General features: G+C 38.5%; 1 protein-coding gene across 4 annotated transcripts in view; it reads left to right on the top strand.

Annotated features, from left to right (window-relative positions):
- The window catches only part of MITF (melanocyte inducing transcription factor), a 294,883-nt gene that overhangs the window by 231,124 nt on the left and 37,285 nt on the right, over positions 1-26,474 (top strand). For all 4 annotated transcript variants that reach the window (XM_066350619.1, XM_066350618.1, XM_066350621.1 and 1 more), the window contains exons 3-4: positions 24,599-24,826; positions 25,863-25,946. In XM_066350619.1, the coding sequence (XP_066206716.1) occupies positions 24,599-24,826; positions 25,863-25,946 (312 nt within the window). The remainder of the gene's footprint in view (positions 1-24,598; positions 24,827-25,862; positions 25,947-26,474) is intronic.

The following is a 26,474-nucleotide window of genomic DNA, read 5'->3' as shown; positions in this document are numbered from 1 at the left end:
GCAAGATTGAGCTCACACCTGAGCCCAGTGGTGGCCAGCCTGCTTCTGCCCCTGCCAGCAGAACCGCTTTTTTGTCTCCCGCTGTCGCCCACCCTCCGGTGTGCCCTCAGCCAAGTGGGTGGGGGCCTTGCAGCTTGGACCCTAAGACTCACTACTGTAGACCCAAAAGCTCCCTCCTTCTATGCGACTCTGCTCTGAGTGCCATGGGGGAGCTTGTTTGGCTGCTCTCCTGCTTCCCTTTGCTGGTATTGCTGTTTCCGGGGGAAATATTCACTTCACCTTTGGGGAGTGACTCGTCCCCATGCCTCCTAGATTACACTTTCTTCCTGTTACTCTGGTCCTCTCCTCTTTCCCCATCCCCAGGAGCCCGGGTGAGTGGTTGTGAGAGAGATGTTCTGCGCGGTCCCTTTAAGAAGGATCCTGGGTCTGAGAAATCAGTCTCTTTCTCACACACAGTATCCTGACTTGTTTCCAGCTAAATACTGTCCTTACGCCTCTTCTGGGCTCTGAGGCTGCAGGCTGGGACTTTGTTCCTGGGGCTCAGGACCCTTCCCCCTCTGCTAAACTCACTTCCCGCCACGCGAGTTTCTCCCTGCTGCTGTTCGCTCCGGGGAGCTGGGCAGCCCTCTCCGCGTTTCCGCTTTTCCTACCAGTCTCGGTGTGGCTTCTTCAGTGTTCCTTGGTTGAAGAGTCCTCTTAGTTTAGTCCAAAGTTGGTTTTTCCAGATGATATTTCTTAAAATTAGTTTGTAATCCACTTTGGTTCTGGGAGGTAGATGTTGGTACGTCCGCCTACTCCAGCGCCATCTTGTCTCTGTATTTGTTTTATTCTTGTTTGATGAGCACCATAGCATTTCTGATGTTTTGATGACAATTCTGTCTAAATATGTGACAGTAGCATGTCATGTATTGCATTTCATGTTGTATACCATTATTTTTATTTATTGATGAATTCTTCCTTGTGGGTTCTCACTTGCCCTGCTTTTGTAATGAAACGCTTTTCTCCCATTCCAAAGAAAAAGCTGAGGTAATGGACCAGTGACAACAATGTGTAATTCAGTGTGCGTGAAGGTGACTCAGATTTCAACCGTTGAGATACTTGATCATTGTGTGTAGTGACAGACTGAATCTTGTTCATAATAACATAGTGGGCCCTTTTTAGATACAAATACTAACACAGGTCATTGGACAGGAGGCTAGAGCCGGGCAGTTCCACGGGTGTCATCAGCTTGTACCCTAAGCCAGTGATTGTATGTCTTGCTAACAAACATATTGATAGCATGATAAAACAGGCCCTCCGATTGTTTTGGTGGTGGTACCCACTCATCCTCTCCCCGTATTCAGGACACTATAAAATTGTCACTGGCTTTTGAGAACACAGTCTAGGTTCGATATTACAGTTTCATTGACTATGACAGAATGGAGTATGCCACTTTAAATAAGAAGGGTAATTCCCTCTCTTTTTAAAATGTGAATTAACAAAATGTTCCTGGGGAAAGTGGTTTTCTTGGCCTTCCCCATTGTTTCTGTTGAGGTTGCCCTCCTCCTTATTCTTTAGTAGACAGACAAATAGACATGCATACACACACACACACACACACACACACACACACCTCATCCTTATTAATATTTACTACTGGAACTGAACAGTTCTGTTGTTATAGAGAAATATCATGTTTCAGAAGAGGGTAATAAGTTGGGCCATACAGTGAAAACTGTCCAGCAGATGAACTTGACCCTTTGTTGTATATTTATTGTCTGTTTTCATACAAATTATTACTTTCTGTGATACTCCATCCAGTTGTGAGGCGGCAGTTGGGTGGATGCACAGTGCTCGAGGAATAAACATGGACAAGGCGGTTGCTCAGGTCTGGGTTTTGTGCAGGGGGTGGGCTGGAATAGGAGGCAGGCGGTAATAGGGGCGGGCTGTTAAAGCAGGAGTCTGAGATCAGGAGCTCTGGTTTTGACTCCCTCACTTATAAAGACACAGACATAAATATGGATGCTAAACACTTTCCTTTAAAATTAAATAGAAATACTACCTACTTCTACATTATTACATTTAATTGTAAGATAGAGCCCAGAGGGAAAAAAAGCTAGCAATTTATTTCAGTTGCTTCCAATGGAAACAAATCTTTAGGAGAATCCATTCATTTGAGATTTTTCCAATCTGTAGAATTATTTTCTAAATCAGAGCCTGTGTCCCAGTTTAACTATAAGAAGTGTACATCGTAATGAGACATAATAACAATGAATCACATTATATATATTGTTCTTGTTTATGTTAAACATTCCTACATAAAAAGTAATGAATAATAATTCTCTTTTATATACTGTACATGTAAATATATTTATATATGGACTCATATTCACACATATTTAAGTATGTATATATATGTCTACATATATATAAATGTATATATATTCTGTATATATTTCTGTAAGAACCAGATTTGGAGTCATGCAGCCAAGATCAGGACCTCAAACCACAGCACAGAACTGGTCTGGAGACTAACCACTGAAACCTGCTTCATTGCCCCACTCCACCAGCAACTCAGTCTTCCTGCAACGTGACACCCCCAGTCGTGCCTGCTACTAGCACTTGAGTCCATTGCAAGTACATCATATTGGTGGATCCTAAATCATGTGTTCACTCCTGAGTTGCAAGGCAGGCAAATTGTTATTACAATAATTATTCCAGAAAGTTTGAAAGGTAGAGAAGATGAAAATATCATTATATTTTATTGTTCTGATACAAAGCTATTTTAAAATAAAATTTTCTTAATTTTTTTCAATTAATATTGTTTTGAGTCAGTGAATGCAAAGGTTTTATACTTTTACAGCTGCATTTTACTTTCAACATCATGTGTTTTTATATACTGCTGTATATTCCATACATATATATATTATTTTCAATAATCACATAATACTTCAAATGAATGTATTTACTTTGCCATTATTTTATTGTTGGAGACTGCAGATACATTTTTATTACTATAAGAAATAATGTGATTAATTTTTTCATATTTAAAGCTTTGTCATCTAGACATTGGATTTGGCAGTTTAGAACCCAGAGGAAAATCTTATTAACTCTCTATTCTCTAATAAGAGAAATTAGCATAGTTAATGTATACTTTTCTCTAATTGACTTAAAAGTAGATATTCTGGGCTCCTTTAAAAAAATTGACATAAAATTTGCATTAACATTATGAAAGCTTTAGTTGTACAACATTACAATTTGACATCTGTATACATTACATGGTGTTAACTACCAACAATTTAATTACCATTTTTTACCATACAATTTGCCCCTTCAACCATTTTGCCTACCCCCATATTCCCCTCTATGGTAAACACCACTATATGAGGGGTTATTTTGTTTGCTTCTTTGTTTGTTTCAGGTTCTCTGTGAGTGAAATTATATGGTTCATCTGACTTATTTCACTTAGCATAATATCTTCAAGGTCCCTTCATGTTGTCACTAATGGCAAGATTTCATTACTTTTTATGGTTGAGTAGTATTTCATTGCTTGTATATATGTGTATGTATGTGTGTGTTTACATCCATTGCTGAACACACTTAGATTGTTTCCATATCTTGGCTGTTGTAAATAATGCTACAGTGAACATAAGAGTGTGTTCATCTTATTGAATTAGTATTTGTATTTTGGGGGTAAATACCCAGAAATGGAATTGCTGGATAGTATTGTAGTTCTAGTCTTAATCTGTTGAGAAATCTCCATACGTTATCCATAGTGACTGTACAGTTTACAGTTCTACTAACAATGTGTGAGGGTTCCCTTTTGCCCACATCCTCACCAACACTTTTTGTTTCTTAGCTTTTTTATAGTAGTCATTATAACAGTTATAAAGTGGTCATTTCATTATGGTTTTGATTTGCATTTCCCTAATAATAAGCAATATTGAAGATCTTTTTATGAGCCTGTTGGTCATCTGTATGCCTTCTTTGGAAACATGTCAATTTAGATTCTCTGCCCATCTTTTAATTAAGTTGTTTGTTTTTTTGTTGTTGTAGAGTTGCATGGGTTCCTTGTATATTTTGGATATTAGCCCTTAGTTAAATATATGATTTGCAAATATCTTCTCCCATTTAGTAATTTGCTTTTTTATTTTGAGGACGATTTCCTTTTCTGTGGAAAAGGTTTTTAGTTGGATGTAGTCCCGTTTGATTGTTTTTGCTTTTCCTTGCTTTTAGAGTCAGAACCACAAAAACATCTCTAAGGCTGATTTCAAGTTTATAACCTATGTTTTCTTGTAGGTATTTTATGGTATCAGGCCTTACATTAAAGTCTTTAATCCATTTTGAGTTAAATTTTGTGTATGGTGTAAAATCTATTCTTTTGCATGTAGCTGTTCAGTTTTCCCAATGCCATTTATTACAGAGACTATCCTTTCTCCATCGTATGGTCTGGGCTTCATTGTCATAAATTAATTGTTGTATATTATGTGCAGGTTTATTTCTGGGAGCAGTATTCTGTTCTATTGATCTGTATGTCTGTTTTTAATGTCCATGCCATACTGTTTTGAATACTGTTGCTTTGTAGTATAGTTTAAAACCAGGGAGCATAATACCTGCAGCTTTGTTCTTTCTCATGATTGCTTTGGCTCTTCTGGATGATATGTGTTGCATACAAACATTAAAATTATTTGTTCTAGTTCTGTGAAAAATGCCATTGGCATTTTGATAGGGATTATATTGAATTTGTAGATTGCTTTGGGTAATGTAGACATTTTAACCATATTAATTTTTCAATTCATAAGTATGGAGTATCTTTTCTTTTATTTCTGTGCTCTTCAAAATTTTTCATCAGTGTCTTATAGTTTTTAGAAACATCAGACTAGTGTTTTGGTGCAATTTTTAAAAAATTTTTTATTAAGACAACTAACTTTAATGGAATGACATTGGTCAACTAGAGTATAGATTTAGAGAAAATATCTCCACATCATTTGAACATTCGATTATGTTGCATACCCATCACCCAAAGTCAAATTATCCTCCGTCACCTTATATTTGTTTCTCTTTATGCCCGTTCCCCTCCCCCCATACCCCTCCTATTCTTTCCTTCCCTGCCCCCTGGTAACCACAGCACTCTTATCTATGTCCATGAGTCACAATTTTGTGTCCCACCTCTATGTGGAATCATCCAGTTCTTAGTTTTTTCTGATTTATTATTTCACTCAGTATAATGTTATCAAGGTCCATCTATATTGTTGTAAATGATCCTATATCATCATTTCTTATGGCTGAGTAGTATTCCATAGTATATATGTACCACGGTTTCTTTATCCAATCTTCTATTGAAGGGCTTTTTGATTGTTTCCGTGTCTTGGCCACCATGAACAGTGTTGTGATGAACATGGGGCTGCATGTGTCTTTACATACCAATGATTTTGAGTTTTGGGGGTATATACCCAGTAGGGATTGCTGGGTCATATGGTAGTTCTGTTCTTAACTTTTTGAGGAACCACCATACTTTCTTTCATAATGTTTGTACTAATTTACATTGCCACCAACAGTGAATGAGGGTTCCTTTTTCTTCACAGCCTCTCCAACACTTGTTATTACCTGTCTTGTTGATAATGGCTAATCTAACAGGTGTGAGGTGGTATCTCGTAGTTTTGATTTGCAATTCTCTAATAGCTACTGAATATGAGCATCTTTTCATATATCTGTTGGCCATTTGTATTTCTTCTTGGGAGAAGTGTCTGTTCATGTCCTCTTTCCATTTTTTTATTGGATTATTTGCTTGTTTGTTGTTGAGTTTTGTGAGTTCTTTGTATATTTTAGATATTAGGCCCTTATCTGAGCTGTTGTTTGAAAATATCATCTCCCACTCCACAGAAAGGTTATTAGAAACAATAACCTACTACAGTAAGGTCACAGGATACAAAATTAATATACAGAAATCTATTGCTTTCTTATATGCCAACAATGAAACTTTGGAAAATGAACTAAAAAAAATAATCCCTTTCACAGTTGCAACAAAAAAATAAAATAGGTAGGAATAAACATAACAAATAATGTAAAGGACCTATATAATGAAAACTACAAAGCATTATTAAAGGAAATCAAAAAAGACACAATAAAATGGAAAAATATTTCTTGTTCTTGGATAGAAAGAATAAATATAGTTAAAATGGCCATATTACCCAAAGTAATATACAAATTTAATGCAATTCCCATCAAAATTCCAATGTTATTTTTTAAAGAACTGGAACAAAAAATTATCAGGTTTATATGGAACCATAAAAAAAACCTGAATAGCCAAAGTAAAACCTAAGGAACAAAACAAAGCTGGAGGCATACCAGACTTCAAATTATACTACAGAGCCACAATAATCAAAACAGCATGGTATTGGCAGAAAAATAGACACACTGACCAATGGAACAGCATAGAGAGCCCAGAAATAAAACCACATATATATGGTCAAATCATCTTTGATAAAAGAGCCAAAAACACACAATGGAGAAAAGAAAGCCTCTTCAATAAATGTTGCTGGGAAAATTGGAAAGTCATATGCAAAAGAATGAATCTTGATTACAGTTTGTCCCCTTGCACAAAAACTAATTCAAAATGGATCAAAGACCTAAATATAAGACCTGAAACAATAAATTACATAGAAGAAAACATAGGTACTAAACTCATGGACCTTGGCCATAGAGAATATTTTATGAATTTGACCCCAAAGGCAAGGGAAGTCAAGGCAAAGATAAATGAATGGGACTACATCAGACTAAGAAGTTTCTGCACAGCAAGAGAAACTGACAACAAAACAAACACACAGCCAGCTTTGGACTAGTTTTTTAACCATTCTGCTCTGGGTTTTGTCAGAGGTGAAGTCAGACTGGTGAAGGTACTGCCCTTTACTGTGAGCATCAAGTAAGATTAATGTGCCTTACCTAGAAGAGATGCGTAATAGAAATTAATTTTCTTTCCTAATCTTTACTTCTTTAAACAGAAGGGGTGAAAATTGTGTTAGAACTCAGTCTCATACTCTCCAGTACCATTTTGAATATGGAAAATTGCATGACTTGTTAAGCAAAAAATCATGTTTTATATAAAGAAAAACTAACTAAAATTATTGTATTATCTGGCCTTTCATTATGGCTTTCCTTATTTCTATTATTGGAAGAAAGCTCGTATGAGTTTGTTCTCTCTGTAACCATTTTATAGCAAAGGCTGACTTTCCAAGCCAGTTGGGAGGTAAACTGGAATGCATCACTCCGCTGCCCACTGCTGAAGGAGGAGCAGAGAGTGCTCAGTCCCCTGATGCGGCATTTCTCAGTGCTACTGAGATAAAACATGCAGCACAGGAAGCTTCAGTTTGGCAGCTGAAACCATTTGCCATTTTGATAAAAGTAAGAGTCTGGTTAAAGTCAATAGGTCTGCACTTACCTGTTACATATTACTTGAGACAAAAACTTTGTGAGAAGAATGTTGGTTCATGTTATTTATACTGTGTTAGCTTTTTATCTTTTTTAAAAATAAAACTAGATCTAGAATCTTTTTTTAAAATTTATTGAATTTATTGGGGTGATATTGGTTAATAAAATTATATAGGTTTCAGGTGTACAATTCTATAATCCATCATCTGTACACTGTATGTGTGTTCACCACCCTAAGTCAAGTTGCCCTCCATCACCATCTGTTGTCCTCTACCCTCCTCTGCGTCCCCCACCCCCTTTCCCTCCTGCAGTCCCCACAGTGTTGACTGTGTCTGTAAGGTTTGTTTTCTTTGCTTAATGCCTTCACATTTTTCACACACACCCCCCTCATCCCCTCTGACAGTTGTCAGTCTGTTCTTTGTATCTGTGAGTCTGTTACTATTTTGTTTGTTAGTTTATTTTGTTCATTAGATACCACATATGAGTGAAATCATATGGTACTTGTCTTTCTCTGACTGGCCTATTTCACTGAGCATGATGATCTCCAGGTTCACCCATGCTTTCAAGTCTTGTCTTTGCCGACCTACTCCTGGCCTGAATGCCTGCTTCTGTTCACTTAGGAATTGGGTGGAGCTTTGCTTCATGCGTGTTCACCCAGGTGAGACTTATATATTAAAGAGAGGCTTATTTATAATAAAAGTTTGAAAACAAGTACTCAGAAGAAATTATTATAGAAGCTCTCTGTACAGTTTTGAAACCACAAATAATATGATGAAATACGAAACCTATAGATAACTCATAACATGGAAGTTTTTAGTATAGTGGTTGGGAGGAGACTTAGTTTTCTCATTCCTGAACTGGGAATAATAACAGCTCCTACCTCAGAGGGTTATAGTGAAGATTAGATGAGTGAATCCATTGAAAACCTTTAAAAAAATTACCTAGCACATAATAAGTGCTCAATAATTACTTCATTTTCACTTTTCACATTCTTTCTCCTCATTATGAGAAATCCTATTCTATTACCATTTTGTTACCTCTTTCAAATTCTCCCCTCTATTCTCAAAAGAAGTGTGTTTTTTCCTTCTCCCTTTACACCTTTTATTCATTATTTTTGCCACACAAAGAAATCCCTATAGCACTATCCCAACGACATGTATTGGTTTTGAATAGGTATGTCTCACCTTCACAAATTTTTATAGATGTGCAACAAATTTTAAATTTCTCTGAGAATTTGCTTTTTAGTGTATGAATCATTTTTTTTTTTTTTTTGCAAATGAGATGTGTTTTTCAATAAGGTAAAACAAAATTCCTCCTAAATACCTTTATAAGCTTAAACTTCACTTGATTGTATTTCTTTATATGACATAAATGTAGATCATTGGCCATTTTTGTTTAAAAGAGGTAGTTCTGACTTCGGTCTGAAAAGATTGATAAGAAATTTAGTTTTGTATCTTCTGTGCAAGTAAACAAAAATGTTTTTATTTGTGGCTAAAATACACACTCTAATTTGATTAGTGAGAACACCCTATGGACAGATTCAACGTATTTTGTTAATAAAACAATTCTCTGAGAGGTGCTCCGGCCCACCACAGCATAGAGGACAGACCTGGGGACAGACAGTTCAGGGAACAGAAGGTCAGCTCCTTTGGAAAAGAAGTTCAGGCAAAGATCCAGGATAGCAAGTGGAAAACAGCCATTTAAACTTGTGATAGGTTGGTAAACCAACCAAGTGCTTCTTAGTAAACATGCTACTATAAGACTTTCCTTTTTATGGAAAAAGAAAATGGAAAATGTATTCAGATAACATATCTGATGTATACATGTATATACCCTGTATGAATGAGTATAGGCTGTTTTCAAACTTATATTACAGCAAGAAAATAGTATAGTGACCCCACCTCCACCTCCACCATGAACTCTGCACTCAGCTTGAACAGTTACCAACTCTTGGCTCTTCTTACTTCATGTGTAAACCCTTCTCCTACTTGCAAATCCTAGACTTTAGTTTCATCTTAAATGTTTCCATACATTAGACCTCTTCCTAGAAAAATTCACAGTCAAAAGTTTGCACACAGTTTTAGGAAGCTACAGTTTCCCTAAAGCCCAGTTTAAGAATCACTGACTGAACTAGGCCCTGGCCAGTTGGCCCAGTGGATAGAGCATCAGTGTGGCGTATGGACGTCTTGGGTTCGATTCCCAGTCAAGGCACACAGGAGAAGCAGCCATCTGCTATTCTCCCTCCCTCTCTGCCTGCTCTCCCTTTTCCCCTCCTCACAGCTAGGGGCTCATTTTGTCTGAGCGTGTCAGCTTCAGGTGCTGAGCATAGCTTGGTTGATTACTAGGCGGGGGTCGGTGGGTGGATCCTGGTCGGGATACATGCGGGAGTCTCTCTATCTTCCCTCCTCTAACTTAAAAGAAAAGAATCACTAATGCAACTGGATCATTTGGAAGTGGGAGAGAGAAAAGCGTTCACCAAAGCTCCTGTATGATATTCTGGCTGGCAAATGCCCCATGCTCTAAGTTTCTTGTTTCTTCCCATTTATTCTTACCCTACTATTCATCTGTGATAGCTGAGTCACCTAGAAAACCAAGATTTTAAAATGACTGAAAGAGTCCAGGGCATGTTCCTTCGCCCCTCTGACCTCTCCATTCCTTCCAGATAGTCATATTTATTTATTTTTTAAATGATGGTTAAGCTAAATTATCTAACACAGATCTACTTGAATTTGAAAGCAAAAATAGACTAACAATAATACAGAACATTATTTATTGAGCATGCACTATGTACTATGTGCTGAGTACTTTTCAATATATATTTATTTATTTATTTTTAATGGGGTGACATCAGTAAATCAAGATACATATATTCAAAGATAACATGTCCAGGTTATCTTGTCATTCAATTATGTTGCATACCCGCCACCCAAAGTCAGATTGTCCTCTGTCACCTTCTATCTAGTTCTCTTTGTGCCCCTCCCCCTCCCCCTTCCCTCTCCCTCTCCCCCCTCCCCCCGTAACCACCACACTCTTAACAATGTCTCTTGGTCTCACTTTTATGTCCCACCTATGTATGGAATAATGCAGTTCCTGATTTTTTCTGATTTACTTATTTCACTCCGTATAATGTTATCAAGATCCCACCATTTTGCTATAAATGTTCCGATGTCATCATTTCTTATGGCTGAGTAGTATTCCATAGTGTATATGTGCCACATCTTCTTTATCCAGTCATCTATTGATGGACTTTTTGGTTATTTCCATGTCCTGGCCACTGTGAACAATGCTGCAATAAACATGGGGTTGCATGTGTCTTTACGTATCAATGTTTCTGAGTTTTTGGGGTATATACCCAGTAGAGGGATTGCTGGGTCATAAGGTAGTTCTATTTTCAGTTTTTTGAGGAACCACCATACTTTCTTCCATAATGGTTGTACTACTTTACATTCCCACTAACAGTGTATGAGGGTTCCTTTTTCTCCACAGCCTCTCCAACATTTGCTATTTATTACCTGTCTTGTTAATAGTAGCTAATCTAACAGGTGTGAGGTGGTATCTCATTGCAGTTTTGATTTGCATTTCTCTAATAACTAAAGAAGATGAGCATCTTTTTCATATATCTGTTGGCCATTTGTATTTCTTCCTGGGAGAAGAGTCTGTTCATATCCTCTTCCCATTTTTTTATTGGATTGTTTGTTTGTTTGTTGTTGAGTTTTAGGAGTTCCTTTGTATATTTTGGATATTAGGCCCTTATCTGAGCAGGTGTTTAAAAATATCATTTCCCAATTAGTTGGCTGTCTGTTTATCTTGTTATCACTTTCTCTTGCTGAGCAAAAACTTCTTAGTCTGATGTAGTCCCATTCATTAATTTTTGCTTTCACTTCTCTTGCCTGTGGAGTCAAATTCATAAAATGCTCTTTCAAGCCCAGGTCCGTGAGTTTAGTACCTATGTCTTCTTCTATGTACTTAATTGTTTCAGGTCTTATGTTTAGATCTTTGATCCATTTTGAGTTAATTTTAGTACAGGGGGACAAACTGTAGTCCAGTTTCATTCTTTTGCATGTGGCTTTCCAGTTTTCCCAGCACCATTTATTGAAGAGGCTTTCTTTTCTCCATTGTGTGTTGTTGGCCCCTTTATCAAAAATTATTTGACTGTATATATGTGGATTTATTTCTGGGCTTTCTATTCTGTTCCATTGGTCTGAATGTCTATTTTTCTGCCAATACCATGCTGTTTTGATTGTCGTGGCCCTATAATATAGTTTGAAGTCAGGTATTGTAATGCCCCCAGCTTCATTCTTTTTCTTTAGGATTGCTTTGGCTATTTGGGTTTTTTTATAGTTCCATATAAATCTGATTATTTTTCGCTCCATTTCTTTAAAAAATGTCATTGGAATTTTGATGGGAATTGCATTAAATTTGTATATTGCTTTGGGTAATATGACCATCTTGATTATATTTATTCTACCTAACCAAGAACAAGGAATATTCTTCCATCTCATAATATCTTTTTCGATTTCCCTTAACAATGGTTTATAGTTTTCACTTTGTAAGTCCTTTACATTCTTTGTTATGTTTATTCCTAGGTATTTTATTTTTTTTGTTGCAATCGTGAAGGGGATTATTTTTTGAGTTCATTCTCAAATGTTTCATTGTTGGCATATAGAAAGGCTATTGACTTCTGTATGTTAATTTTGTATCCTGCAACCTTACTGTATTGGCTTATTGTTTCTAGTAGTCTTTTTGTGGATTCTTTGGGGTTTTCGATGTATAGGATCATATCATCTGCAAAAAGTGATACCTTTACTTCTTCTTTTCTGATATGGATGCCTTTTATTTCTTTGTCTTGTCTGATTGCTGTGGCTAGAACCTCTAGTACCACATTAAATAAGAGTGGAGAGAGTGGACAACCCTGTCTTGTTCCTGATTTAAGGGGGAAAGCCTTCAGTTTTGTGCCATTTAGTATGATGTTAGCTGATGGTTTATCATATATGGCCTTTATCATGTTGAGATATTTTCCTTCTATACCCATTTTGTTGAGAGTCTTAAACATAAAATTGTGTTGTATTTTATCGAAAACCTTTTCTGCATCTATTGATAATATCATGTGGTTTTTGTTCTTTGTTTTGTTGATATGGTGTATTACGTTAACCGTTTTACGTATGTTGAACCATCCTTGAGATTCTGGGATGAATCCCACTTGATCATGATGTATTATCTTTTTAATATGTTGTTGTATTCGATTTGCTAGTATTTTGTTTAGTATTTTAGCATCTGTATTCATTAGAGATATTGGTCTGTAGTTTTCTTTTTTTGTGCCATCCTTGCCTGGTTTTGGTATGAGGGTTCTGTTGGCCTCATAAAATGTGTTTTGAAGTATTGCTTCTTCTTCAATTTTTTGGAAGACTTTCAGTAGAATAGGAACCAAGTCTTCTTTGAAGGTTTGATAAAATTCGCTGGTATAGCCGTCTGGGCCTGGACTTTTATTTTTGGGGAGGTTTTTAATGGTTTTTTCTATTTCTTCTCTACTAATAGGTCTGTTTAGGCTTTCTGCTTCTTCTTGGTGCTGAGTACTTTTCATGCATTTTTATCACTTAAAATAATTAACAAGATCAACAACTACTAGGTAGGTAGTCTCCAAGATTTCATTTTGCAAATAGAAAACTGAAGTTTAAAGCATAGAAGCAGTTTGCCTAGGATTTGAACTAAGATCTACCGTATGTGACATTCCAGCCAGATATTAATATTACTAGACCACCCCTCTTTGTTGTACTCTGACAGTGATCCATAGACAGGGGTCCCCAAACTATGGCCTGCGGGCCACATGCGGCCCCTATTTGGCCATTTATCCGGACCCCGCCACACTTCTGGAAGGGCACCTCTTTCATTGGTGGTCAGTGTGAGGAGCATAGTTCCCATTGAAATATTGGTCAGTTTGTTGATTTAAATTTACTTGTTCTTTATTTTAAATATTGTATTTGTTCCCATTTTGTTTTTTTACTTTAAAATAAGATATGTGCAGTGTGCATAGGAATTTGTTCATAGTTTTTTTTTATAGTCCGGCCCTCCAACGGTCTGAGGGACAGTGAACTGGCCCCCTGTGTAAAAAGTTTGGGGACCCCTGTCCATAGACTTAGTATGTATGCTCTGAGCAGGTATATATAGGATATTTATAACCATGTACATCATTTATAATAACTTCTTGATGGTGGAGTGAGATATTTTGGAGCATTGTATGAGAAAATCCTTTAAAGCAGGGGTTGGGAAACTTTTTGGCTGAGAGAGCCATGAATGCCACATATTTTAAAGTGTAATTCCGTGAGAGCCATACGACCTGTGTACGTTACGCATTATCCAATATAAATTTGGTGTTGTCCTGGAGGACAGCTGTGATTGGCTCCAGCCACCCGCAACCATGAACATGAGCAGTAGAAAATGAATGGATTGTAATACATGAGAATGTTTTATATTTTTAACATTTTTTTTTATTAAAGATTTGTCTGCGAGCCAGATGCAGCCATCAAAAGAGCCACATCTGGCTCGCGAGCCATAGGTTCCCGAACCCTGCTTTAAAGTCTGTTTTTCTTAAGTTAGATAATGATGCAAGCTGACTTCATCATAATATCAGTCTAAGGCAGTGGTCCCCAACCCCCGAACCATGGACCGGTACCGGTCCATGGGCCATTTGGTACCGGTCCGCAGAGAAAGAATAAATAACTTACATTATTTCCGTTTTATTTATATTTAAGTCTGAACGATGTTTTATTTTTAAAAAATGACCAGATTCCCTTGTAACATCCGTCTAAGACTCACTCTTGACGCTTGTCTTGGTCACGTGATACTTTCATCCGTCTCACCCTAAAGGCTGGTCCGTGAAAATATTTTCTGACATTAGATCAGTCCATGACCCAAAAAAGGTTGGGGACCACTGGTCTAAGGTACAATTAATTCACAGTTATATGGCTACAGAAGCCTCCTAAGTGTTCTCCCTGCGTCCACTTTTACCTCCATCCACATTGACCCCAGAGTGATTTTTTACATGTTCACCAGCTTTTGTTGCTTCTCTGCTTAAAACTTCCCAAAGGCTTCTTGTAAGCATCAAATGACAAAAAATTGGTTTCCTTCAGAGGCCAACACAGCTCCAAAACAACATCTGGCCTGACTGCCTCTCCCTAGTCACATGCTGACCTGGTCACTGCTCCAGCCCTGCTAGGGTGTGATTGTTTTGTTTTGTTTTGTTTTCAGTAAGAGAAAGACAGGAACAGACACAAAGGGAGAGAGATGCAAAGCATCAATTCTTCTTTAAAGCACCTTAGTTGTTCATTGATTGCTTTCTCATATGTGCCTTGACTGGAGGGCTCCAGCTGAGCCAGTGACCCCTTGCTCAAGCCAGTGACCTTAGGCTTCACGCCAGTGACCTTTGGGCTCAAGCCAGTGATCCCACATTCAAGTCAGTGATCCCACACTCAAGTTGGTGAGCCAGCATTCAAGCCAGGTGAGCTTGTGCTCAAGCCAGTGACTTCAGGGTTTCAAACCTGGGTCCTCTGCATCCCAAGCCATGCTCCACCCACTGTGCCACTGCCTCGTCAGACTGGGGTGGTTGTTGTTGATGTGCTTCTTGTTCCCCTGGCGTGCCACAACCTGTCCCACCTCAGGACGGCAGCCCTTTGGGTGCTCTGCAGAGCTGGCTTCTTTGTATCATTCAAGCTTCAGCTGGAATGTCACCACCGCAGGGCAGCCTTCTTCTGTCCCAATGGCTTTCTTTGTTTTCTTTTCCGATTGCACTGCTCTTAGGCTATGAGGTTCTTCCTTCTTTGCTAATTTGTTTCCATCGTGTTTGTCTCTGCTCCTGAACTGAAGCAAAGCTTTGGTTCTGTTGTGTCCTCAGTGCCCCTGTAAATGGGGGCAGCTACCAGGTGCCACATGCAGAGCTCAGTGCAGTACCTAGCATGTCAGAAAGTGCCCTTAGTTGCTGCTTTTATTGTCGGGTTGTTGATTTTAACCTGGAATTTCATCCTTACTTATCTGTGCAAGTCTTCAGAATTGCCCAAGACAATGCACTTCCTCACAAACCAGGAGACCCCTCAGTCTTATGACTTAGGTCCCTAATCCTGTATTATTCCAAGGCAGTGGCTTTTTGCCAGTTTTCAGCTCCTGTGGACTTGACCTTCAAACCAGCAGCATGCAGCTCTCATTTCTGACTGACCTTTTGCTTCGGCCTGGGGTCATGTTTTCATCTCTGACAGACTTGACCATTGCCAGTTTTTTGAGTGTCGGGTCTTATGAAAAGAAGTTTTGCTGCCCATGCCATAATGATCTCTAATACCCCATAAACTGCATACAATGGGGGCATTTTTTAAGGAGGGGATGCCAAAACAAGGAGCCTGCAATTCTGAGGCAGTGCTAAACTGCGGCATGTGGGAAAGTTCTAGCATGTGGAGTGCCACACTCACATCCCCATTAGGTGGGAAGGCTGAATTGGTCCTTAAGATGTGCTTTGATCAGGCACCATAGAATCATGCACGCTCAGCCCTCTACAAAACCCTAAATGTGTCAAATATACGAACTGTCTGGGTGTGAATATTTGAGTAAACATTTCATAAACAACAGGGTCCTTTTAATCTGATGAAGTGTTCTTAAAGAAAAGGTTGAAATGAAGCAAATTTCATCATTATATAACAACTTCATGGGTTTATTTGTTACTTAAAGTTTTCAATAGAGGAATGCTGCCTGAATATATTTTTATTTTTCCAGATTCACAGAATTTAATTTTTGTAGAATTCATAGATTTTTAAAAATTACAAAATTAGTGTCATGTATATTATAGGAAATATACAGCCACTTATCATTTCATCAACACAAGATAGTCATTACTAAGACTTGTGAGGATCTGATTTAGAGGGGGTGATGACACATAAAGGTTGAGAAGTCTACAGTCCTCCAAACGATGCTGTGCAGTAGGTGGTGAGATGAATGTGGAGTTCAGAGCTGTCTGGGCTGGGCATTTACGTCCTCAGGCCTGGCTGAGACTGCCACGGCTGTGCCGGCAGGTAGGGAAAATCAGGCCTGGAGCTAGGAGGCCCTCTGACACTTAGAGGAGGAGAAGAGGAGAAAACCAGCAAAAGACAAGGAGAAGAAACGGTGAAGATGTAGAGTACTCAAGCAATAGTTGATGAATGAATGGTGAACATATAACTCTCTTCATGGGAGCAGAACTCTAGGTAGGAATGTCTTGAAGCCTTCACTCAAGGTGTGGTGAGGTCCCTGGAGCACCCCCTGAATGTTTATGAGAAATACATGATCTTGGGTCCCACCCCAGACCTATAGAATCACGCTGCATTAACACGATCCCAGGTGTTTTATATGCACGTTAAGGTTTGCACCCAATCCTGTATTCAGTTCTTTATGTAGATAGCAAGAGAGCATTAGGTATATTCTCAGATGTGAGTAACTCAAAATAAGAGGTTAAAACTATCAAAATCAGATGTCTTTTATTATTATTATTATTATTATTATTATTATTATTATTATTGAGAGGAGAGGGAAGGCAGAGACAGACTCCTGCCTTTGCCCCAACTGGGATCGACCAGGCAAGCCCACTAGGGGGTGATACTCTGCCCATCTGGGGCATAGCTCCATTGCTCAGCAACCGAGCTCTTCTTAGCATCTGAGGCAGAGGCATGGAGCCATCCTCAGCGCCTGTGCTCAGCTTGCTCCAATTGGACCATGGCTGCAGGAGGGGAAGAGAGAGAGAGAAAGAGAGGGAAGTGAGAGAGGGAGGAATGGGTGCTTCTCCTGTGTACCCTGACCGGGAATCAAACCCAGGACTTCCAGACACTGGGCCAATATTCCATTACTGAGCCAACCGGCCAAGGCCAAATGTCTTTTACAGTTGCTTCTGTATGCAATCGTTAGCATCATATAATTTAAAAATACTGTGTGAAGAGGCTTTCAAGATATTTTACATTATTATTCAAGTGACTTCTTAGTTTTATTTTTGATTGACCTAAGCTAAGAATGAATATAAATTACACAGCAGCTGGTGCATGGTAGACAATTTTGAATGAACAAATTCTAATTCTTTTCTGTGTAGTTTACAGAATGCTGCTATTTAGAATGACATGCCCACGCACAGTGACTGATAGGATCCTCTGAGCACAGAATAGTTTTCTCCCAAAGCGAGTAACGGATGAAGATTATTAGGTCTCGCTGCTTCTCTCCTAGGATTTGATTCTGAAAGTGGTGTTTTTATTCTGGGATTATAAATACTCTGCAGGCAGATGGCTCCAACATTTACATCCCTCATGTATCCATTTGGCCAAGATAAAAATTTTGTGTTCTTTTTATACTCAGACCTTTGGCTTCTTTTAGTCAGAGAGAGTGAAAAAAATGGTGTTTATATGGGAGGAATTTTCTTAGGATAATTCATTTTCTCCTGAGGCAACTAAATATTGTTTGTTCCAAACCCACAGCATTTCCACCTTGAGGTTTATAATAAACACACAGTTTATAGGTCATTAGCAAAGGATAAATAATGTGGTAGAAATTTTGATCTGGTCTAGTTTGTTCTATTAGAACATCAAAATTTTAGAAAAATATATTTGCTATCCTTTTCTTTTGTACACATTTACAGCTCATTTCTCTTAATTCAGAAGCCTAATGACCTTACCAAGTAATATGACAGGAAGCAGTATAAAAGTATACAGACCAATAAAATAGGACATAAATTCATACATGTTTATCTGTGCACAAATGAGTATGTGAATACTCCTCTGGATTTACATGGTTTTATGTATTCCTCTTTACTCAGTAAACAGGATCAAAATTGATCGGGTAGTGTATGGTGTTGGCTTTGTTTGCTACTGGGGACAAAATGGGGGAGACCTGGGTTGATTGCTAAATCTGGCAAGTCTTTTGATTTTATTTTCAGAGTTTCTTTTTCTGCATATTTAAAATGAGGAGCCTGACCAGGCGGTGGTGCAGTAGATAGAGTGTCAGACGGGGGTGTGGAGGACCCAGGTTTGAAACCCTGAGGTCGCCGGCTTGAGTGCGGGCTCATCCAGCTTAAGCATGGGCTCACCAGCTTGAGTGTAGGGCCTCTGGCTTGAACATGGGATTGTAGACAAGACCCCACAGTTGCTGGCTTGAGCCCAAGGTCACTGGCTTGAGCAAGGGGTCACTCACTCTGCTGGTGCCCCCCAGTCAAGGAACATATGAGAAAGCAATCAATGAACAACTAAGGTGCTGCAACAAAGAATTGATGCTTCTCATCTCTCTCCCTTCCTGTCTGCCTGTTCCTATCTGTCCTTCTCTCTGACTCTTTGTCTCTCTGTCTCTCTCACTGAAATAAATAAATAAATAAATAAATAAATAAATAAATAAATAAATAAATAAATAAATCGGGGAAAACAAGACTGCTTGTCCAATTTAGATGTGTGGGAGGGGGAAGGACACAAAATTATATACACATGTACTATTTCTTTTCAGAAAAATTACCTAATTGTTTTCTTCAATCTTGACCAAAACTTCTTTGTAATTAATAAAACTGAATTCTAGTGAGGTAAATTTCATACAGAGCCAGTGTTTGCACTTTCTGTAAAAATCCTGATAGTGGATATCTTAGGTTTGGGGGGTCCTGAGGGATCATCTGTTACCAGTTCTCACCTCTGCCTCTGCAATATGCAAAGCAGCCTGAGTCATATACAAATATGTGGGCGTGGCGGTGTGCAAGAACACCACACTCCTGGGCACTGATTGGATTCTATATAGTAATTTTCATGTATCATAAATTATCATTCGGTTTTTGGTCTTTTCTATTCATTTAAAAATGTGAACTCTATTCTTACCTTACAGACCTTACAGAAACTGGGTTGGGGCCTGGCTGGGCTGGTGGGCAGACCCCTTGTAATAGGGAAAAGGACTTGGGCTTATTGACCTTAGTCACTTCTAACTTTCCTTTTCCTCAAGTTTCCTTTATTTTTGCTCTTGTTTGTATCTGATTTGGTTCTTTCTTAGGTCAGTATTCATATCTTTATTGTTCTTTTGTTAAGCATACCTTTGTACATGATGTGTTCTAGGCTTGAGTTTTTTCTGCGGTAACATTATGATATTAGGACTGAAAAGAACTTCAGCCTCTACCAGATGTGAACCTGGACAAGTTTTCAGGAATGGTGATTGTATAATTGACCTCAATGAACTGTCATTTAGAAAACAGTATAAAAAGAATAGTGGTATAGGGGTGGCAATGGGTAGTAATTTGTTGAATTATAATTCTTTTAATTTTCCTTAAACTTAGTGAGCAAAAAAACACATTTTCTTTGTAAACATGAAGTGAGAAATTGAAACACTTTGTTGACTTGTTAAAAAATAAATAAAATCAATTATAAACTAAAAGGATTATGGGAATTTTCACTCAATTTTATTTATATTCTGGTTTATAAATAGTACAGGGAATAGAAGGACAGTGGACATCAGATGGGAATTTTTTTTCCTCCAGTGAATTATTTTATCAGCCAAGATGGTAATATCTGCTGGCACTGTCTTGCTGGGTGTGCCCTAGGATGTCTTTAGAATGAAGCTGACGGAAAATCACATGTCAGTGTTGCCTGAGAAGTGGCAAAGCTAATGTGTGACATTTAGAAGATGATCCATTCCAATTCTGTTGCTATCAATTCAATATCTGAATGAAGAAAGAAAAAAGGGCAAAAAGATAGTAATAGCCTGAGACATTGCTGGAGACGAAAATGGTAAAGCTCCTGCTTTGGGCGCATCATGAACAGAGAGCAGTGCCAGGAAAGCGGAAGGCAGCAAGCAAAGAGGATGACTGAACAGGAGGCAGAGTGAATCCACTGAAGAAGCCAGAGACAGGAGCCTGCAGGAGCTGAGGAGGCTGTTGAGGACAGGACACTGTGGGTGTCACTCATTCCTCAAGTTATTCTAGGGGGCACAGCCGAGTCGAGGACATGCAACACAACACAGTAACAAGGAAGAAAGATTTCAAATCCTTTGATTTTTTTATTTTTTTATGTGAAATAAAATTTTTTATCGATAAAACAGGACATTTGATAGCATATAAAGTTTTCCACCTTTACTCTGTGGTCTGCGCTTCAGTTGCTGAGCAGTACCTGATTTCTGCTCACCAAGTTCCTCAACTTTTGAAATTAAAAAATGAAAAAGTACAAAAATTATCAAAAAATCATGCAGATGTTTAATGTCACAGGTTTTCATGCTTGTTTGGGGAAGTCTCTAACTAAAAAATTTAGGTTTATAATTGTTGAAGACAGAAAATTATGTTTTTATGGCTTTTAAAATAGAAGGCTATTAGAACCTCATGGTAATGCTCTGAAGAAGTTAGTATAGGGTTAGTGCCTTCCTCCAGCATCTTCTGGATACGGTGCTTGACAGCCTCTGTGTGTCGTGCTTTCCTTATGCAAGTGATGAATGACATGGCTCAGAGGGCATGGTGAGAATGCTAGAGTGCTAATGGTTCTAGATAGCAGTTCTCAGAGTGTGAGCAGAGAGCCCTGTGGGTCTCCAAACCCTTTTTGTGGTCCTACCAGGGCACAACTATCTTTATAATGATACCAGAATGTTAGTTTTCTTTTTGTTTTTGCACATCTCCGGAGTATGCAAAGAGTTCTGTATATGCTCTAGGATGTGCTGAAATGTCCTTGTTTTGATGCCCAGGGGAATGAATATGTGCTAGTGCTAGTGTATAATCTGGTGTTTTAAAAAGTTCTCAGTTTTAATTCCTGATATGTTAAATATTGATAGGTATAACCCACAGAAACACATTTGGAGAGTTAAAAAGGGTGCTACGATAAGGCAAGTTTGAGAACAGCTGCTTCAGATGCATTGCTAAGTGTCCTAGGCATGGTGTAATTGAATACTGGAAATGTCTCTCTGCAGCGGGTTCTATTACCACCCTCACTGGGCACCTAGGGAAGGAAGGCCTGCAAAGTTAATGGCTTGTGGAAGATTACATGAGTAGGAATTTGCAAACTTAGAATTTGAACTCAGGTTTTGAATTCTAAATATTCTGCTGACTGTGCTGTCAGGCATGCTGCCTTTCAGAGAAGCACCAGGAAATGCCTGGATTTTGACAGGAACTTCCTAGAAGAGGAATTAACCTCTCAGAACCCGGGCCACCCCCAGGAAATGTAGATGTGGAGACTGCCCTCATGAACAGTGGGGAAAGCAAAGGCTGCACCAACCCACAGATGTGTTTGATTTGACTTGTACAAAAGTGAACAAACAATGGGGTGTCATTTTTTTAATCTGGGAAGTTTTACTCAAGAAGTTCAGATTTCCAGCTAAATTAAAGATGTGGAAGATCTAGCTCTACTGGCCTGCTATTCCCGCACCACCATAGTCGGCTGCATCTTATGGCAGCTGTTTTTGTTTTCTAGGTGAAATGTGCATCCTCTAGTTTGCCACAAACCTCACCACTCCCTATTATTGCTCCATAGTTCATGAACCTCATTTATGTTGCCAGATTCAGGTATCTGGGTTGGAGACAGCTGGAGATGATCCATCAGCTGCATAGTGTTTATAGCCAACATGTTCTCAACCTAATTGAAATCTAAAAGATACTGACATCCCTCTCTGATCACCCCAACCTTGAAATAGTGAAGATCTCATTGACAGAGCTAAATAGAGACCAAGTGGCTTTTCTCCTTACTAAAGCATAAGATTCTGATTCAATAAAGAATAAGAATCTGCCAGTGAATTAACATTTATTTTTAAATGTGCAGCCTTTTCTTTTTTTAACTGTAACAGTGAAGTAGGCATTTTACACTCCTTGCCCTCATTTTACGTTTATTTTAGTAATGTCTGTTGTCCTCATTATTATTGTGTCTGGGCCCCTTATGAAACTTAGAATGTCTCTGTGAACCCATGTGCGCATGTTAGATCTGTCATTTGAAACAATTTGAGACTGTCAACCCAAAGGACTTCATTATCCTGGGCATTTGGACAGAATTATTGAATTTTAAATTTTTATTCTTAAAATAGTTCCCAAATTCACCAGTGAACATTAACTATTATCGTAATTTTAGATGGGTATTTGTTAGCCCTTTTTCTTCCTTTGCCTCGCTCCTATCAGTTTCATAAAGTTGGCAATCGTATCTGTGTGTTTACAATGTATGTCTTGCACAGTGTTCAGCACGTAATAACAGTAAATAATGGAATGAACAAATGAGTAAATATACAGATGCATCAGTTGTGTATATGGTAACTCTTATTCTTCTTTATCCCCAAGAATTATATTAAACAATTTTTAGTAAAAATTTTCATGCTTCCTAATTCAAGGGTTTAGATGGGGAGACATTTATTCCACCTACATAAATATACATGTACATCAATATGCATTCAGTCGTGTGTGTGTGTGCGCACGCACACTTGTCTGTTTTATTTAGGAGAGCTCCTTCTTTTCCTGATACGAGGTTAGGAGGAAGGTAACCTATCTGTCCAGCTAAGGGTAAGATGCACATTGAAACCAGGATGCACGATGAAGCGGATGGAGCTGCAGCTTCAGTACAGACTACTCCACACTGGAAAGACCACCTTGCCGCAGTCATAGCGGCAGAGTTGTGTGGCCACTAGAAATATTTCATATGTATCAGCAGTTTTTAGGCAATGTCTTTTCCAGAGGGGGTGTCTAGTTCTTAACCTATTGCTGAAAGAGAAATACCATTGTCTATTAATACTACTGGAACTAAAGATGAATAGTGAATCGGCCTTGATCTGACAGTGAGTTTGACTTTGATAGCTCATCCCTTTAAAAGGTTCTTTTATATTTATGAAAAAAACCATGACGTCAAGCCAGGGGGCAAAATTGGTATCACTACTTATAAAGACTAAATTCGTAGAACTTCCAAAAAAAAAAAAGGCCCCTTGTGTGAACGGGTTTTTTTTGTTGTTGGTTTTTTTTTTTACATGCATAACTAATTAGCTTGAGTTATTATAAGCAGGGCTGCTGTGACCAAGTTTCCGGTGGTGTCTTGGGCTACCTTGTTTATAGTGCTTCTGTATGCCAGTCAGTCTCCAAGTCGGAATTACAGAAAGTAGAGAGAGTGAATAGTCTACCATTTCTCATTGGATTGGGGCTACCTAACACGTTGTTATGCTGGAAATGCTAGAATATAATCACTATCAGGTGAGCTTTATTCTTATTCCTGTTCAATCTCTGAAATATAATGCAATAAATTAATTAAGTCACCTTTTCATGTTATTGTAATAGACACACTATTTTCAATAAGTGCAATTATTGAAATAATTGTAGTTTGATGCTGTTTGTTGTTTGATACCAATAGAAGTAATTCAATTTTATTTTTAAACAAAGTAAATATTAGTAAGATTTTTTCCCTCATGCATGGCTGTGCTCTCCTCATCAGCTCCTGTGCTTAGCTCATAAGATTAAATTGTGTTTATCAAGGAAAAGTGACTTTAAGTTGAGTATTATTGATTTTTAAAAAGCATTTCTAATTCTGTATTCATGTTTATAAGACATAAAGAAGAAGGGAAATATATCCTGGTACCTGAATATTCTTGCATTTAAAAAATATATACATGTAAGTGTTAATGCTTTGAAAGAAGCTACTTAATGTGCAATTGATTTTTAGGTTAAGTTTGCAATATTAATTAAAATGTTGAATAATCTTGTCAAATGAAAGTGGGAGGTATTAATTCACAACCAGTTGATTTAATCATCAGAATGTTTCTGTTTATTTTCAACAACCATTTTACAGTTGTTTATTAAGGATGTTTTTTGTTTGTTTGTGTTTGTAAACAAATAGCTTATTCTGTTTGCCAAGGAAAGTGAAATAAATTGAGTTATGCTTCTTCTTCTAGATTACTGTCTTGATCTTAATAAATCCATTGGGGAAATTTTGCCCTACAAATAGTTACACATTTTTAGTTATTAGACATGAAAAGAAGGGCCTAGGTTTTCAAGAGATGTACATATACCACAGGGAAATAAAACAGGGCAAACTATGAGCCCAAATCCCAAGAGTTAGACTTTGAACTTTAATAATATCAAAATCCATGAGCACAGTGCCTGGTACACAGCAGGGACTAATCATTTATTCTGTTGGTGGACTGGCACATTTCATGTTTGTGACTGGAACAAGAGCTGTCCGAACTCACAAATAACAGCGCTGTCTTCTCTTCCCTCCATGGCTATGTTCAGGTGCAGACCCACCTCGAAAACCCCACCAAGTACCACATACAGCAAGCCCAAAGGCAGCAGGTAAAGCAGTACCTTTCTACCACTTTAGCAAATAAACATGCCAACCAAGTCCTGAGCTTGCCATGTCCAAACCAGCCTGGCGATCATGTCATGCCACCAGTGCCGGGGAGCAGCGCACCCAACAGCCCCATGGCCATGCTTACACTTAACTCCAACTGTGAAAAAGAGGTAATTCATGTCTCCTCCCCTCTCCTGTTTTCTTACACTAAATGACTGTCTGTTGGATATCATTCCTGCACTTGACTGTGGACTCTAGCCTATCCACATGGCTGCTTTCACTGGCCTTTGTCCCAGTTGATCAAGCTCGTTGTCGCCCCCGACCTCTCCTCAGTGTCACTGGGTGATTGGGTTATGGTGCAAGTTGGAGACCTGGCCACTCTGAGCTCAGAGTGCAAGGTGGAGGCGAGGACACTCTCTCCCAGGCATTGGGCTGCATCAGCTGAGTGTTTTCTTCAATGCCTTTCCGTTTACAAAGCAGTGAATATGCAGAGAGAGGAGAGGGGAGGTGGAAAAGGAAAAGCAGAAATAGGAAAGGTGTGGGACGGGCGGCTTAGGAGTTTCACTTGTTGTGAGTATCTGGAGTATTATTTTTATTTCTCTCTGAGTGCGGAAAAAAAGTACAGAATGTGAGTGGATGGGTTTGAAAAATAGAGCACGTAAGAATCAAACAGCAAAACCAGTGTTTAATTGCTAGATAAATTCAGTTTGATAGTAAAACTGCCGCTGCTCATGGAATCTGCTTTTGTAAAGACTGGATTGGAGACAAGACTCAAACACACCTCATGCTAATTGTTGCATCAAAATTTGATGCATGAAAATACCTGAGAGGAGAGTTGTGGCTTAAGGCCTATGACTTCCAAATTATGAGATGAGCCTCATTTTAATGGAGTTTTACTGTACTCTGAAATGTTTATACGATTTCAGAGGTGACTTTTCTGAAGTTCGGTTGATTTTAATTTCTAAAGGGACCAAGTCTTTTCCTTCTGCCCAAACCAACTGTCTTATTTTTCTCTGTCCATATTTGTCATTTATCAGGCTGATCTGGCGAGAGTTCTGTTTTCATTGTTTCCTTCCTCAGTCAGATTCCACTTTGTTTGAAAGCTTAGTTCATCTTGTTGCTGCTCAATCAGCCACGTGTAAACATGTCATTGAAGAGTCATTTGCAAATCAAAGTCATGGGCTGATTTTGCTTGTGTTTTTGCAGGGATTTTATAAGTTTGAAGAACAAAACAGGGCGGAGAGTGAATGCCCAACAATGAACACGCACTCCCGAGCATCCTGCATGCAGGTACTGAGTGACTCGGTGCCCGTGATGGAATATTTGGGAAAGAGAATCTGAATTTGTGGTCTGTCACACCATCCGATGACTTAAGGATCCTCTAGTACAATTGATTTTTATTTATTTATTATTTATATTTTTGTTTTATGCCTTTGTTTTCAGTTTGAACTCATACTGCTCCCACTTCCCACATCATATTCCATTTTGTTTCACAGCTCTGGGCATTCACTCATGCTCTTATGTTTTGCCAAGACCTTCCCTCTTTTCTTGGAGGTAGTGAGTTCCCACTCATTCTTCAGACCACATCCCATGTATCCCTGTGTCTCTGAATGCTTCCCTTATCCCACATGCAACCACGTCACCTGTGTGCAGTCACTTTATCTAATTTATGCTTCTGTTGAGCTACTTCCCAAACCATGTTCCAAGGTTCTGCTTATGTAGGACACTAACAAGTATTACTGCAAGTGGAAAAGAGAGTAGAAAATATACTGTAGTCCAAAGAAGAAAAAAATGCGAGAGAGAAATCTTGTATTAAAT

Source organism: Saccopteryx leptura, chromosome 10 (genome assembly GCF_036850995.1).
Source record: "Saccopteryx leptura isolate mSacLep1 chromosome 10, mSacLep1_pri_phased_curated, whole genome shotgun sequence".
Lineage (NCBI taxonomy): Eukaryota > Metazoa > Chordata > Mammalia > Chiroptera > Emballonuridae > Saccopteryx > Saccopteryx leptura.
Note: the sequence above shows the minus strand (reverse complement) of the source record. Positions and strands in the feature narration are given on the sequence as shown.